At 35.2% G+C, this 18,386-nt stretch overlaps 1 protein-coding gene across 1 annotated transcript in view; it reads left to right on the forward strand.

The window, feature by feature from the left end:
- Window positions 1-18,386, forward strand: part of LOC149784610 (uncharacterized) — a 53,000-nt gene that overhangs the window by 13,778 nt on the left and 20,836 nt on the right. The window contains exons 6-18 of the mRNA XM_089932667.1: window positions 206-391; window positions 3,447-3,698; window positions 4,387-4,605; window positions 5,390-5,578; window positions 6,659-7,246; window positions 8,240-8,401; window positions 10,237-10,398; window positions 11,915-12,107; window positions 13,601-13,791; window positions 14,326-14,487; window positions 15,184-15,414; window positions 15,749-15,919; window positions 16,174-16,386. Coding sequence (XP_089788793.1) covers window positions 206-391; window positions 3,447-3,698; window positions 4,387-4,605; window positions 5,390-5,578; window positions 6,659-7,246; window positions 8,240-8,401; window positions 10,237-10,398; window positions 11,915-12,107; window positions 13,601-13,791; window positions 14,326-14,487; window positions 15,184-15,414; window positions 15,749-15,919; window positions 16,174-16,386 — 2,919 coding nt within the window. The remainder of the gene's footprint in view (window positions 1-205; window positions 392-3,446; window positions 3,699-4,386; window positions 4,606-5,389; window positions 5,579-6,658; window positions 7,247-8,239; window positions 8,402-10,236; window positions 10,399-11,914; window positions 12,108-13,600; window positions 13,792-14,325; window positions 14,488-15,183; window positions 15,415-15,748; window positions 15,920-16,173; window positions 16,387-18,386) is intronic.

Consider the following 18,386-nt stretch of genomic DNA (forward strand, 5'->3'; position numbering starts at 1 on the left):
ACACAACTGTAATATCAGTATGAAATGTTTTACAATCAGATTGGAAAACCGTAGAACTGTCAATATCGATAGAACTTGTTTTCTTTTACTTACCCGCTCCCATTTAGTTACCACACATGATATGAACGATGATTTACATACCGCTTCATACCTTAGCTAGGTTAGATAGGATGTAATGGTTTCTTATGATTTTAATTTGTTACAGCTGTACGGTGCCAGCCTCCTCCACCCATAGCTAGCGGGGCATATGAATGTACGGAGCAATCGTCGTATTCCTATCCGACGGCGTGCTATCCCAAGTGCAACCAGGGGTACACACTGGTGGAAGGCTTTGTCATCCAGTGTAATACCGCTGCACAATGGACGGTTAGCAAGAAGGCAGTCTGCAAAGGTAAGATTGGTAGGAAATATGAATCGTAGAGTTGTGGCTCAGAGGAACAAGTGTGGTTATCAGATACTACGATAACAGAAGCATTCGTATGTAACACATAATTATACATATTTGCACTAGAACTCGTTTAGGGATAGTAGGGGTTTTTGCATAGCCATAATTTGTTCGAATAAATATGTACGTACTTTCACCAAATTTTGTAGCTGATACACCTGAATGAACCGCAAACCCATTCATAAGACGTATGTCCCAATGTCTCCGAAAGGTTGAGTCGTTGTTAATACTACTTGCGGTTAAGCCGTTTTTACGGTTGAAAATATGCTCAACCTGTATGGTGCACCTGCAATAGACACAGTAAGACAAAAACACTAAAACTGCAAGATTAATATAGAAGTTTACAAAACCTATGAAAGATAAACACATATAGCAACTATGATATGTTAAATATGTTACGACTAGGTGGTCTTAAACTGTGTAACAGAAAGAAAGTGAAACCAACAGTCAAATAAAATTTAAAATCAAAATAACACAAAATAAAACAATTTAGTTCGCTAGAACAAGAAGTGAAAATTTAAACGACAGTTACATTATTGTGAATTAAATTGCAAATAATCCTAAATGTCCGAGATTAATTCCAAAAGTACAGAATCTTTCGAATGAATTCCAATATACTTGATTGTCCTGATTTGTCACAATGATATAATCGAGAACGTCTTGTAAAGAGTTTTCAATCATCCCAAAGTAATGATTTAGTCCCACCTAGGAGCACTTTGTAATTGCAATGAATAATTTGTATAAATAATTCTTAAAGATATATATGTGAACTCTCTGATCACAGATTCACAAAGGTTGATATTAAACAGGAAGGAATAAATGTTTAATAAGTCATATATATACTAATTTCACTTGACCTTACCCACAATGTAATTTCTGGAAAACGCATTTTTTTTCTCCAGTGGAATGTTGGACCAAATTATAAACAAGTTCACTTCCAGGACATTCAAAATCCTTAAAGAAGGTTAGGCCGTGAGCTCAAACTTAAGTGAACGTGTTGTTTACAAATGATTATTATCTTGAACTACAATTTACAAGCTACAGACTGCGGGCTTAGCATAAGTTTATAGCAATCCGTGTTTTATTAAAGTCTGTACTGCGCTGTAGTTTGAATGGTACAATAAACAGTGACAGTACTGTATTTCGAAGGACACTATTAATCTGGTTTGCATCCAACGAATAAACCAATAAACACGTAAATGGACAAATCCACATCAATTCAGTTTTATCTTGTAAATAATAGGAGATTGTCAGATTCAACGTTGTAATGCTTCTTGATTACACTGGCACTGGGATCGGCCCATAAATGATCTCAGCATAATCCAGTGTCCCCTGTCTTACTTAAGTATACTTGATACAAAGCTGTATGCAACACAAATTCTAAATAATGCAATACTAACGTTAATATCTAAAGCATGTCTTTATGTTGAAATTAAAGTGTAGAGGACAAAAATAGGAGACAGCGGGACAGAAAGAGATAAACTCAAGGTTGATGTGATATATCATTCAATGCTATGATGCAATCAATCTGCTTCTTTAATGAATAACAGGGGCCAATTCAATGTTCTCATTTCGTAAAATAAATATTAACATAGAAAGAAATAATGAAATAGATTTAAAAGTCTTGCTTGGCTAATTTATACATTAGGATCTCCCTTGAAAGAATGCATTCGATTTTCTAAACCATTTTCATATTAACAAATTGGGATTATCTATAAATAAAAATGACTATACAGATTTGATTTTGAGAGAACTGCATTAATGCTTCAGCTTGGTCAAGAGAATATTGGTTTTTGGTATCTACCGCTCCATCATACAAACTGGTGAACTGTCCGTTCTTTTGTTTCGTTCTGAACTTAAAGAAGTTATTGGCTCTGAAATTTCTCGTTTGAAGAGGAGAACATTATAGAGAGGTATAGTACATAGAAAAGAGGATGAGTAAATAAGAGGCAATCGTGGTGCTTCGACACTAGTATATTTGCCATTCCTCGCATTCTAATCATTTTTTGCAACAACGAAGTCCAGTGGCACTCAAAGGAAGCCTTCATCTCTACAATAATAGCGTGATAAATACATGTCAACCGACGTTGCATTCACTGCTATAATGTTGGCACAAATTCAACCATGTACGTATATTCTTACATACATATGTAATTCGCTCAAGTACACACACACACACACACACATACATACATACATACATACATACATACATACATGCATATATACATACATACATACATACATACGTACATACTTTTCAAAAACGTAGCTGTAACCAGAAAAGATAAATAATATAAATTTTCTGACTGCCTTCTCATTGACGGGCAAATAAATGAATATATTAATTTTCAAACATCAGGTGAATTTAATACATTTTATGAAGGCATGCCTTCACTTAACCGAACGTAACGTAATTTGAAGAGAACATAAATTTCTAATACTTGTTGCACATATCTTTCTTCAAAAATTTAATCATTTTTCATTAAAATCATCCTTATGGTGTTTACAGTTGGTACGGTGCAAGTCGATTCAAATCGACCATTGTAGCGCCTAGTTTCTTCTGGAAAAGGTCATGCATAGGTTTCACGATAGTAAATTAAATTTTTAGCTGGCTTATTTGATAAGCTAAGCTCTGTAAAAGTTACCTTTACTTCATATTGGTGTTATCTACAAAACGAACACTAGTTAATCATACTTTCGCTGACAAAAAGTATACTACTTTGGCATTTTTCAAATAGTACTTTTGTGCCAGTAACATTATTTATTTAAGGTCCTAGTTGAAGTTCATCCTTGCACCGTGTCTTATCGTTGGAAATATGCCTTACAAAAACAATTGTTTGATGAATGTAATTCAAACACAGTTACTGGTATTAATCTTAATTTGGCCTTGGATGAAATAAAAGCTGTATTCGAATTATCTCAATCTATTTTTACTTTAAATATATAAAGGATGGCTTTATGTAAAGAAATGTGTTTTATGCTCCTTTTGCTTTTGCAGACAAAGAGCCACCAATGATCACGTGCCCAGGAATGCAAACATACTATGCTGACAAGGGTCGGCAATCAACGTTCGTTACATGGCCGTTACCTACAGCCACTGATTCCTCTAACGAGACTGTAACAATCACACAGGAGGATGGTCCACTTGTAAACACCACCATTTCTATTGGGATTTATTCTTCCCGTTACTATGCTACAGACCCGAGTGGAAACGTCTCTCCCTTGTGTTCGGTCAATATCGAGGTGAAAGGTATTACAAAAAAGTTTAGGGTTTATAAGGATTAAAACTAGTCCCTATTCGCACCATCACATCCGCGACGTAGTACCGAAGAAAGGTTTGATGCTCAACGACATTCATACCCCTCGCCACCCCCAACAAGATATATATATATATATATATATATATATATATATATATATATATATATATATATATATATATGGTTAATCACTGTAAGGACATCAATAAATACGTGAATAAAAGCGCCACCTAATAGCAATTATTCTCTGTCTTATGTCAACACCTTGCATTTGACTTGTCTGTTCTTGTCATGTTTGTATAAGATGTTATAATATCAATGTAATCAATTTCTATGAAAAAGCCCAATGACCAAATGAAGAATATGTGCAGTTTTGCTTCGTTGGATTTGTAATATTATTGGGCTGTACATTTTTACAAATATAACAAGATAACAATATAACATAAACTTGAAAGTAGCGTACTTTTTTACGCTAGCTTTATCATCATAGCAAATTAGTTGAAACCAGCGTGCGTGGCACACACACACAAACACACACACACAAACACACGCGCACACACACACCTACATGCATATATATATACATATATATATATATATAGAGAGAGAGAGAGAGAGAGAGAGACAAACAGACAGACTGACAGAGGTGAGTGACTACTTATGCCGTCTTTATTGCAGAGATTCAGTGTGGTACACCCGAAAGTCAGTTCCAAGACAAGTACATTATTTTTTCCTGTCCTTTCGGTTATAGCTGGGGTGGAGTATGCGAAATCAGGTGCCAGTTTAATTATCCATTAAATGGATCCAGAGTCATTGCATGCGAAACCACACCTAATTCAACAGATCACGGTATCGGCAAGTGGGAATCGTTAAATGGCACGGATCCTCAATGCGTTGGTAAGACAGTTCCTTCGATTTCTGATGTTATCTCTCAACGACACGTTTATATTGTCCATATGCGGTTGCTTTAAGTCCTTTACCTTGACTCAGATCTTGCCCAGGACCCATGAACGTCATTCACTCGCTATACGATAAATATATCAAGCCTAAGCCAGAAAGCTGTTTTAAATGACCGCTCTCGTGTACTCGAGAAATGAACATTAATCAGTCAAAAGTACACAATATAAGCAGTTAGCAAAGTAGGGTAAGTGCATATATATAACTTTTGTCCATAATTGTAAAGTGTTCTTTAAGATAACGTAAATATTTGGCATGACCCTTTGACCTTAGAAGCTTCTAGAAGGCATAAATTCAGTTGGTCTTGTTTATAAGTTATAAATAGGTTGTGTACAGATGCTTGAGTTCAAGGTCTATGTTGTTTTCGACTTTTTTGACACACAACCTGGTCATTGTATTGTGTCCTAGATTTTTAATGAGGTTATTATCATAAAGAAAGACTCGTTAATTATAACACTTAGTAAAGAATATACGTGTCAGCGTTTGCAATGATAAAGATTAAATATTTCTCAGCTTGTGATTGAATAACATTGCTATCATTATAATTATTATTATCGTTGTTGTTGTTGTTGTTGTTGAAACAAACAGTGCATTGATAAACTGTATCCTTTATAACACAAATGCAAGTATTGACCGAAAAAAGTTTTATAAGTTATCCTTTAACATTAGTTTTTTGCTACGTTTTTTTCATAAGGATATAACAAGATTTTATTTTTCATAAAAGTGATCACGTGTCCTGAACTGCTTCCTCCCAAAAACGGAGCCATAGCGTGTCATGATACGATAAACAACAGGCCGTTCTGCCAGATGTCCTGCATGAAAGGCTACGATGTTGAGACCAAATTCTCAGGAATATTCATATGCTCTGACAGTGGAACCTGGATTCCGACAGCCACAGTGCCTGACTGCATACGTAAATGCTATTACATTTGCTTTAAAAAGAAACAACACATCTTTGTTGTAAATCTAGAAAGAAGTATAATAAGGGCTGGTTATCAGGCCATGAAAACAAGCTGATCGTGGTCTAGTCTAGTTTCCTGCTTAGGCCGATGCGGGCTCTACAAAAATTGGAATAAAAGGGTGACAGTATGCAGGGAGCATACTAAGCAGGGATCGAGACTAATCGTGGTCTGCCTGTAGTTGTCTCCCCTAGCATTGATTTTTTTTTGGGGGGGGGTATTCATGTATCTAGATTAAGAAAGGCATATAGTGAGTTGTATTTCGAAATGCAAAAAGGCAGGATAAAATGGTTTTTAAATAATACGTGATTATAAACTTAAACGTTAAAGTTAACCTAGCATATGGACCGACATAAGAACAGACGGACCTTCGAGGCCGATGCGGCTCTACAAAAATTGGAATAAAAGGGTGACAGTATGCGTATGTAATGTCACAGTTGCCACACATTTAAAGCATGACTGGATTACATATAAACCATATGTGAACCACACATGCAAGCACATGGGTTCAGCCTGATACATATGCTATATATAACACATATTCTGAGTTGTAGATTATGTCATGAATATTGCACATAAACGTTTATACTATATGACACTGGAAAATGTACACTGCAAATTTACTCAATAGATAGCTCGTGCATAGAAATTACATGTGTTTATGTATGTAAAGTGAAAATGTTTCATTCATGTTTTACATATGACATAAACATGTAGAAAGGTCCGATGGATTTTCCTTGTTTAAATCGTATATGTGTGACAGAGGCGAATAATGTATCACAGTTTTCCTGTACCTTTAAATTAATTTTTAAATAACCAAAAGCCCAAATCAAAACCAACATGGAAATCTACTGAAAAGAAAATAATGTAACTTTATAGTCAAAAGCCATTTTCAGTCAAGTAAAGAAGCGTGGATTCTCATAAAGAATTTGCGTTCAAATACACAGACATTAATGGCGATACATCGTGTAAGAAACAAAGTTGTCCTTTCATTATCATGATCAATAATGATGATAACAATGATTATTTTTAAGGTACCCGCTATCCACAGTTCATGCAACTACCCAGTAAACTCTTCTACTTCACAAACACGTGCAACATATCCTTGGACGAAATAAAAGCGAATTTCTTAAACGCCACCCGCCAGACTGAACAGGCTTACAACATAACAATATGTAATCCACATACTGGATGCAAAGCGGATGATGTGACTGTTACGTGCGGGCAGGTCGCTCGACGAAGACGACGCTTCGCGATACCCAGTTTCAGACACTCAAAGCGTGTATCCGCTAGAATAAATATGGGATCAGACTGGGATCATATTGAGGAGGGTGACGTCGAATATGACACTTTGAGAGAACGCAGGGCGATTGAAAATGCCGTGACGGTGGCTTTTTCAATTGTAGTTCCGTGGAATCGTGGAAACATGTCTTATCTTGACGCATTAGACCAGCATGATAACATCGCCAAATCCGTTGCAAGTAGAATTAATACAGCGATCTTAGCTGGAAATTACAATTTACCTGGATTGGAGCTTCGAGAAGGCTCTCTGCAATATAGCGAATTCGGCGAACTTGCGGGTTGTGAAGATGGAATCCTAAACCAGATGACTGGAAAATGCGGTACGTATGAAGAATAAAAAGTAGCAAATGGCGTTTCAATCGCATGGATTGGTCATACATTTGTGGCTGTTGTAGGTTTGTTTGCGTAGAAGCATGTTGGCTTCATTTGAAATCCTAAATGGAATCGTACCTAGCAAGTACTTCCATTTGCATGATACTGTCGTTTCATAACACTGATTTTACTGAAGAAATTTGCCCTTACATTCCTACGTTTATAAATCATACAAAGGCCCTAGCTGATGAATATTTCAAGTAATTGGGCGATCCGCCCAATTACTCAAAGTTCTTTATATATAGAAATCACAGGACTTGACAGACAAGATAACTTCTCAGATGATGTGATTACAGATAATGTACACCCTTAGACCAGAACTTGTGTATAAACCTTTTACTTCCTCTTTAAGCCATAGAAAAGTGTTCATTCTCGCATGTCAAGTAGTACTTTACAACACAGAGGCTTTGGAACACTGCATAAAAAAATGGACCCGTTATTCTAGCATAGGAAATAATTACAAACAATTAACTTTATTTAATGACACTATCGATCACTTTGATAAACGAAGTCAGAGTTATCAGTCGAAATCAATTAAAATCATTCCAGAATTCAACTTTTGCCGCTTGCAGATTCATTAAAGAACGCACCGAAAAGTATCGTTATTCAAATCGTAGAACCTATTAAGTGGAACGTAAATGAAAGCATAGCTATTCGAACAGTATTATCCATTGAGCGGAAAAAAATTATTTCCTGAAGAACTAGGTGAAGAGTGCATTTTTGTTTCATATAATGTCCAAACTGCATTGCAGCGTATTTTAGGAATTTGTATATCAACACATATCAACTCAGAAACTAAAACTATTGAGAATGGGTAGTTAATACTATTGAGGTAACTAATATATTACCATCTTGTTGAAACACAAAGCATACCCGATAGAGAAGGTGGCTGGCGTTTGAGATTTTCTAATGTAACTTTCTGCATGAATTTACTATTTCAGAGGTGTGTTCCTCAGGGAAGTACTACAATATCAATACGGTAAGCTGCGAACCATGCCCAATAGGGTTTTATCAGGAAAATGAAACAGTAGGGGACTGCACTCCTTGCCCAGCCGGTACGAGTACGATTATAACTGGGGCTAAAATAGCTGCAGATTGTAAAGGTGAGGATGCTGATATTGGCCATACACTTAGTTCACTATTCTTGAATTTATGTGATAATAATTTCAATTTGCATGAATTAACCGCGTTTTCTACAATTTGATTGAATGTCAACTGTCCTGTGATACAGGTCTGGAATTTTTACACATCAATAAATTCTGCGGACTTCCTTTGGTTTCCTGTTTCCGGGTTATTTTATGTGAAGTTGTATCAATATCAACGCATTAGACCCCAATAATAATAACAAGAAGCCAAAAACGACCCACCCTGTGATTTCCAATCAAAATTTAAGAACCCCATAATGAATTCGTCCATTATAAGTTACAACAATGTAACTTCCCATAGTTGGGTATTTATCGATGTGTAAATTTTTACCTAATCACTCACAAAGTTAACATAAAGTCCTTCTGACTTTATTTACTTTGTAGTGATTAGGTAAAATTTACACACCGATAAATACCCACACATGATCATTTAATCCTATAAACATGTACATCGGTCTTTGTTTTCATTGTTAACATTCTAAACTTGATTCTGACTCTAAGTGCTATGCTAGGGTTTTAACCTATGTTTATTTAACTGCAGTCAGAAACTTAATGGTAACTAATTAACATGACATTTAATTTTGCACAGTGTGATAGAGATATTAGCTACATGTTTTATTGTTTTGACTTTCCAAGTTTGATTTCCAAAACTGATGTAAACAAAAAAATCATACGTGGTAGATGGGATTTTCACATTATTTGATAAAAGAGGAATACATTTGTGGAGGATATAATGTCTGTCTGAGAGAGAGAGAGAGAGAGAGAGAGAGAGAGAGAGAAATAATTTGCGTTTGTTTAAAACGATCTTTAAGAGATTACCAGAAGTTTACACAATGAAACAGTTTGTAAGAATTAGAACAAAATTCATATGCAGTCTAAATTTTAAATTGACAATAAGTCCACAAGCATCAGAAAGAAAGTTATCATCATTGTATTTCGTACATTGAATGTTGATTGAATAGACGCGATAGATCAACAGCTGAAGAGTTGGAGTCGTGCCCAGAATGATGCATGTTTGGTTCCTACCAACAGTACAATTACCGTGGCGTGTAAGGGGACAACATACTTCACTCTGCTTGCCTCAGAGTGATATAGCCTTCTAAAACGTAGAACCCCATATTTTCAAATTTTCAAAGTGCTTACATTCTTTTACAAGAATAAATTACCAGGGGGATATGCTCGCACATTTAGTGCTTCAAACATCGATGCCATAAAACAGTACACTGTTATGATCTGAATTTTAAAACCTTGGATAGTTCCAGGTACCAAAACTACTTAGAGAATTAATTTCGCGCGCGCGCGTGTGTGTGTGTGTGTGTGTGTGTGTGTGTGTGTGTTTGCTACGCACAGATTCCTATACCGCCGACTACGTACCATCATCTTTTGGTGATGTGTGCACAGTCGTGATGGTATAGAGATCGGTTCTTACTGGCAAGGAGATGGGTGTCATTTTCCGAATCTCGTAGAGTACGAACTCATATTTTCAATCTTTTATGCTGATGCTTTTTATTGTTATTGATAACAATTATGTTACTTATTATCATTCTCCAGTAAAACCCTATGATAGGACTTTCTGTTCCTTTTGTGCAGTATACTCCACCTGATATATAGAACTTGCCTCGCAACCTTATTCTTTTGGACTAATAATGATAATGCTTATATTTCTTGCCCTCTGATTAAGTAGATTTATATGGAATGTTGTATCTAAAGTTGGTATTGCCTAATAAAAAATAAATCACTGTATAATTCTCTCAATGACAATAACATTGTTTAAATTCTTTACTTATTTACAGACATATGCACCGCCGGCAGCTATTCATTCTCTGGAATTTCCCCTTGTGCCCAATGTCTACGTGGATTTTATCAACCGGAGAATGGTTCACGCAGTTGTCTGGCTTGCCCCTCAGGAACGACAACTCTCTTCTCTGGCAGTCGTTTCGAAATAGATTGTCAGGGTAGGTATACAACAATTCCTGACTTACATGTCTTAACAGTTTTCTTCGATTGTATCTCTCATTAATTTTTAAATCTGAAGGAGCAATCTACATTCATTTTAAGACAGTGATATCATTGATTCATATTTGACATACAAACACACAGACAATTCTGTGAAAATTCTGTACCGAGATTTGCGCGTAAAAGTTCTCCACATCTTTGACAAGTAACTACTTATAAGTAATCAATTAGTATGTATGTATGTATGTATGTATGTATCAGATCGCTGGAAATTTGTTCTTAATAAAAATGATTAATGGATAAGGGGAACACAAATGACATTTTTTTTAAATACACTGTTGCTATTTATCGAAGTCTTCTCGATGTTTTAGATGATACATACATTTGTTACTCTGCATGTTGAAAATTTTTAAATACTGTGACCTATGATATATTGTCCATGCTTGAATAATGACAATTACTATAATTCATATGTAAATAATTAAAATTAGTGTGACTAGGATTAATGGGATGAATGTGTTGGACAAAGATGATCCAATACAAAATTGCATTGAGGCCTACGTAAGAGCTTTGAAACCAATCAAACAAACGTATCATTCTCCTGACTAAAAGAAAAATCTCTGCAGATTGTTTGTATGGGTTTTTAATTAAATCACTTGAGGTTTAGATTTAATACTCTAAAACTTGGACGTATTGTCACGATATCACGTTTAACCTATGCTTATCGTATTATGATAATCGATATCACGTTTAACCTAAGCTTATCGTATTATGATAATCGATATCACGTTTAACCTAAGCTTATCGTAGTATGATTATCGATATCACGTTTAAGCTAAGCTTATCGTATTACGATAATTGATATCACGTTTAACCTAAGCTTATTGTATTATGATTATCGATATCACGTTTAAGCTAAGCTTATCGTATTATGATAATCGATATCACGTTTAATCTAAGCGTTGTGCTTTAATAATAAGAATGACGTACAATAGATTCAAGTTCAAACCAAGTGAAGACCTAATTTAAATCTATCAGGGGAATAAAATCCAAGTTCGAAGTACGGTATTGTGTTCTAAAAAGTGTCAACACAGTTGTTTTCAGAGTTTGATGTGCATTTCATTGATTCATATTTGACATACAAACACAGACAATTCTGTGAAAATTCTGTACCGAGATTTGCGCGTAAAGGTTCTCCACAACTTTGACAAGTAACTACTTATAAGTAATCAATTAGTATGTATGTATGTATGTATGTATGTATGTATTTATGTATCAGATCGCTGGATATTTGTTCTTATTATGATAATCGATATCACGTTCAACCTAAGCTTATCGTATTATGATAATCGATATCATGTTTAACTTATGCGTTGTGCTTTAATAATAAGAATGACGTACAATAGATTCAAGTTCAACCCAACTGAAGACCTAATTTAAATCTCTCAGGGGAATAAAGTCCAAGATCGAAGTGCGGTATTGTGTTCTAAAAAGTGTCAACACAATTGTTTTCAGAGTTTGATGTGCATTTCGGGTGGAATATGGAACCACTGGTACTTGCTGAAATGACGAAAGAACCAGAAAACTATACACTCTCATTTTGGCTCAAAATGGATAATAATCAAACGTTTTCTATCAGAATCAACCAAACTCGGAATCCCTCGGTATCACTGAGGATACACGAAGATGTCACAGTGGAAATCGCAAAGTAAGAGCATTTATGGAAGAAATGTTGACGAAGCATAGCGTTTGTCGGTTCATATACTCTAAGGCATGATAATTCGGCCATACTCGAAATTCACTTAATTTTGTGTGGCACAAATATAGAAAGATTATCTAGTTTTCAAAAACCAACAACATAAAAACACAGCGGTTTATCAAAGCTATATATAAAACTGAATGCAATTGTTTTTGGAAATCAGAAGGAAAAAATATTCAGGACAATACATGGATTCACCGTAACAAAATATGTTCCACTGCCTTTTCAGTGTCAGCCACCGTCGCTTATCTAATTTTAGTTTAGCAATTTACTCATTTCTGATAGCGTCTGATTACTTAATACTTCATTTCTGATAGCGTCTGATTACTTAATACTTCATTTCTGATAGTGTCTGATTACTTAATACTTCATTTCTGATAGCGTCTGAAAAGTTAATAATTAATATTTGATCTATTTCTTTAGTAGCAGAACTGAGATTAATTCGTTTTTCATTTTACCGTGCACCATATTGGATGGATGGATCATTAAATGCAATGTTGCCGATGTCCTTCCTCTCCTATATATCACCACCCCAGTGGCTTGACTGGTTAGAACGTCCGTTTCAGATGAGAAAGGTCGGGGCTCGAACCCCGGCCGAGACATACTAAACACTTATAAAAATGAGTATAAGCAGCTGCCTCGCTTGGCGCTCAGCATTAAGAGGTTAGTGTTGAGGCTGGTCGGTCTGGTATCAGGATAATGTAACTGGGTGGGACGTAATACTATATGTCTGCGGCATGATGGCGTAGTGGTAGACATCAATATAAACTGCTACACTGCAGACATCGTAGCGATATGAATGAAATTGTTTTTTAAAGTTACGTTAAAAATCCAAGTCACACACACACACACACACACACACAAACACACACACACACACACACACACACACACACGACTCATTGCTCTCATTGTTTTAACAATTCCGACAGTCCACTGGTCAATATTTATCTCACCATCCTTTCTGACGAGTAGGAACACATACGGTAACACACAATATCCTGACACCATGCCGAACAGTCCGAACACTAACCTCTTAACTTTAAGCACTATTTTTATAAATCTTTAGTATGACTAGACCGGGGTTCGAAACTGTGACCTCCTGCATCCGACGCGGACACTTTATCCACTGAGGCCACCTTAGTGGTCCCACTGCAAGTACTATACAACCCTAAAACGTTTTAGTTTTACAGAGCATCATCATCACAAAACTGAATTTTTTTATAAATGTAACATGAAATCCATGGCGTACTAAGAGTAAATGGAGCTCGGGGCGTTAATGATGACCTCGTAAATGATTTTCTTCGATTACTTTTTATCAGTTGTTTTGGCGTCTCAAGACCTATGGCTCACCCAGACCCTATTAGAACGCTACGTATTAGATGACTGAAAGATGATACTTGTGGAGAGAACTAAAATCTCTTGTTGCATGTCTTTTACAGTAAGACTGTTATTACCGACACACAGCTGTCATACAACGCGTGGAACTACATTCATGTTCATTTGGAAACAGCTTACGGCGTGGCCACCTTTGGTATTGGAAACAAAAGTGTTGTACAGATAAAAGTACCATCGTTGTCGAACAAAAGTGTTGTTGAAGAAAGGACTAAAGTATTCTTAGAAAGTGATGAAGGTATATTAAAATTAATTATTATTTAACTTATTCAATGTTACACATATGCATGTATGTATGTATGTATGTATGTATGTATGTATGTTGTTGTTGTTGTAGCTTTTAACGCCATTTTTCAGCACAAGATAGGCTATACATGGCGGCCAGTATTAATGGTGGAGGAAGAATCCGGAAAAACCCCAGAAAGAACCACCGACCCACGAGAAGCTACCGGCAAGCTTTCTTACACACCCACATTGTATGTATGTATGTATGTATGGCTGGATGGATGGATGGATGGATGGTTGTATGTATGTATGTATGTATGTATGTATGTATGCATGTATGTATGTATGTATGTATGTATGTATGTATGTATGCATGTATGGCTGGATGTATGTATGTATGTATGTATGTATGTATGTATGTATCTTTTGTAAGTATGTAGTTATGTAAATTGTTGGCAAATATATTATTAGTGACCAACCCATTCTAGCAACTAAAGCAAACAAAAAGTAGGACTTCAGTTAAAATTTCTTGTGACTTCTTTTTCAGGCGTACAACTGTCTGGTTTGATCTTTTCGCCATTTAGAGGTTCGCCTAGGTCGTGGCCAATGTCCAGTTGCCTGGAGACATTTGATAGGGCTTTTATAGACATGTCCATATTTATTGGCCTTGCTGCTAAACTATCTGTAAACATTCCTGGCTCATGTACAGGTAACCTGTCCTTTGACTATTTTTCCATTTCTATATAAATGACCGTATTAAATAAAGTGAGTGTGCAAGCAAATTATTAGGCATAACTGGAACTACTTCATATTTTGGGTACACGTCAAACGTTTACTCAGCGGGGAAAAATATTTTGCTTTGTTTAATCGGAGAGTTGATTAGATGTTACTTTTCAAAGAAAAAACTATTATACCTCTGAGAGGTATGTTTGATTTTTCCTCAGATGTACTTATTCACTGCTACACAATATACCACTACAATTATTTAATTAACATTTAATTAACATTTAATTAACACTATCATTCCGTTAGTGATAGCTACTTTGCATTAGAAAAACACTTAATGATGGGAAAGAAAAAATATGTTCGGAGAGGAAATTCATAAGAACAAAGGTAAAGGCGGGCAACACATTAAACGTCTAAGATTAATATCGTTATTTATTTTTTTGGAGAACAATATTTAATCTTTACCATTATCTGATGATACAAACCAGAATCCATTTGTAAAAGCGCAACCTTAAATGCTATAGTAAATATGTGTTGTGATGCAGCACAATGATGTCACGATTGAAACGACAGCATAGTTAGTTCTTCATAGTTGCCAGAAGGTCTTTGCTCGGTTTGTAGACACCTTGCTGCATTTGGGTTACGAACCTGCCCAATATATCAAAATACTTCATTTCAGCTTTGGATCATTGCATCGACAACCCTTGCGGAAATCATACATGTACCAGCACAACAAACGGCTTTGAGTGCACATGCACCAATGGTTACTCTGGGATAAGATGCGAGGTGGCTCCAGACTACTGTCGTAACCACAGTTGTAGCGAAGGGTCTTCATGCAAGAATGGGGAAAACACGTACACATGTCAATGTTTACCTGGCTACAAAGGGTCACTATGTGACATACCACCCAGTAATAATTTCTGAACATAATTCTTTTAAATGTATATATATATATATATATATATATATATATATATATATATATATATATATATATATATATATATATATGCACAGAGAAACAGAGAGAGAGAGAGAGAAGAGAGGGATATATATATATATATATATATATATATATATATATATATATATATATAAATGTACATATGGAAAGTGCATTAAATAAGCGCAACTTTGCTTTCAATAATAAAAATAAAAATAATATTTTTTTTACATACATACATACATGTATACATGCATACATACATACATACATAGTGAATACATTTTCCGTACATTTTCAGTTGATGGAAATTGGGGTACTTGGGAGGATTGGTCGGCATGTACAACATCTTGTGGTGTCGGATCTAGGTCACGAATACGCAGATGTGATAATCCTTTCCCTGGAGAGTTTGGCAGGGACTGTAAAGGAAATGGCAACGAAACAATCGCTTGCAATGACAGCCCGTGCCCAAGTAAGTTGTTCATCACACACGCCACATGTCTAATGTTTCCTGTGAAAGTCACCGTATTATCAGCTTCTTTAGACGTCAGTTTAAATCGTATACCTTTTCAATTGTTGATAGATTTTACTGTCAGTCTGTATTGCCAGTGATCACAAGCAACCAAACCATTTCATTATGAATGGCATATTCAGAACACTTGTCATTGATTATAAATAATAATAATAATAATAATAATGAACGATGACCTTGATGATGAATTTCAGCTTGTCCTGAACTTAAAGAACCTAATAACGCAAATCGGACGTGCATACAGAAAGGTATAGACGGCGAAATCACTTGTACTCTGTCATGTCGTCCAGGATTAGTGTTTTTGGGGCTGGGCGTTAATCAGCTCGAATACTTGTGTGGATGGAGTACCCATTACGTCTGGACCAGCAACAGTACTGGTGGAATAGATACATTACCATCCTGTTCAGGTAATTATGTCTTCTTTATGTTGTTTTATTTATATATTTATAATTTGTTTGCATTCCTGCATCTAAATATAACGGAAGACAATGTATGGTTTGCGAATCTTGTGCCCTTAATCAGATGAACTATGGTTCGCTGATTTATTTTGATAATGTTATCACAAACTCTTGCTTTCATTTACATATGCCCCCCTCCCCCAATACAATGCACATTAAAGGATGAATGTAAGCTTTAAGTGAAATGATTTGAAACGAAATTTTGGAAGTTAAGGTTTTCAAGAAAATTACAGTTCACTGTAGCTTTCACTATTACTTAATCCGTCACCGTGTGCCATTTCACACAGCAAGTGTTTGGCTCAATTTCTGCTTAACCCGAGAGAAACAAGGAAGAGATAATTGTCCCTAAAGAGGGGTGACATATTATTGGCAACGAAGTTAAGAAACATCTGTCAAAGGAACTTGTCAGCATAGTAGTTTTAACAGTAAACTGTTACGTACAATACAATGCTCACACCTTTGTTTGAATTTATGTTGTTGTTACTGCCTACATTTTAGAGAACGTTTAGGGTGCTCGATCTATTTGATTAAAATATAGACGATGGCTAATTAGAGACAAAAAGATGCCAGAGAAAGTTAATAAGACTGAATCGTTTGCAGTGAACGATCCAAAATCAGTGATGGAGAAACTGCACGGAATGCACAACACGAGGGAGCAGTAGAGAGACTTAAAACAATTGTTTCATTTGGGAGGATTGAAAAGTTAGATGTTAGTAAATGTCAACATTAAAAGCAACAGTCTTATAAAACTAACACAAATTTGGCCTGTCTCTTATAAATCTACACTGATAAATTTACTGTTTTGCAATTATGAGTTTTGTCTTTTCTTCCAAAGATCATTTTTATTTTTATGAATTAAAAACTATCACTTATATTTTACCCTTGTAAAATATATTATTTATGTGACAGTCAACGTCCCGAGAAATGAGATATTGTCTCTACAAATAACGAACAAAAGGAACAGAGTTTATTTCAAATGATTATAAGTCTGTTGAGAAATATGACTGTAGTCAATATTCTGTATAATATTGTAATATTGTAAGCTGAAACCATCTAAGATCTGCAAAACTTGCTGTTTTATATGTTTCCAATAATAATTGATGCCAATCGTTATGTTCTACATTGACAGCTAAAAATTTAATTTCCATCTAAAGTTAGTAGTTCATTGTTTCCATTCAATGTGTTATTTTTAACTCTACATACTTGTTCATTTCTTACAATGCTATATACAACGATATTTAGGAATGTATGCTTTGCATTAGAGCTATAATTGGATTTCCGTTATTGTAATGCAAGGATTAAACCATGTGTTTTTATAAAGCATTTAGCAATGACCATTTTCATGATCTGGTTACTTCAATAAATGCTTCTAATATTTATTTCCCAAGGGACCGAGATCCCGTTTTGCTGAGTTAAGAAAATATGTTCAAAATGAAAGACAGTTCATATTTGACACTGAATATTGAAACAAGCTTTTCTATTTTGAATCATCAGACGCGATTTTCCTGATCCATGCAAGTTTCAAACCATATAAAAATTAAATACATTATTATATTTAATCTAAAACTCGAGATAATCCTTCGCAGTACTATTTCTTTTGATTTTGTACTTCGAATCTTGCAAAACAAACTTGTGAATGAGTTTTATTAGACCGCTCAGAACCTGCTTATATGAGAAGGTAATGACGAAGATGAATTTAGATGAGAAGGTAATGACGATGATGAATTTAGATGAGAAGGTAATGATGATGATGAATTTAGATGAGAAGGTAATGGCGATGATGAATTTAGATGAGACGATAATGACAATGATGAATTTAGATTAGAAGGTAATGACGATGATGAATTTAGATGAGAAGGTAATGACGATGATGAATTTAGATGAGAAGGTAATGACGATGATGAATTTAGATTAGAAGGTAATGACGATGATGATTTTAGATGAGAAGG

Source organism: Sinohyriopsis cumingii, chromosome 14, assembly GCF_028554795.1.
Source record: "Sinohyriopsis cumingii isolate HCF-2022 chromosome 14, ASM2855479v2, whole genome shotgun sequence".
Lineage (NCBI taxonomy): Eukaryota > Metazoa > Mollusca > Bivalvia > Unionida > Unionidae > Sinohyriopsis > Sinohyriopsis cumingii.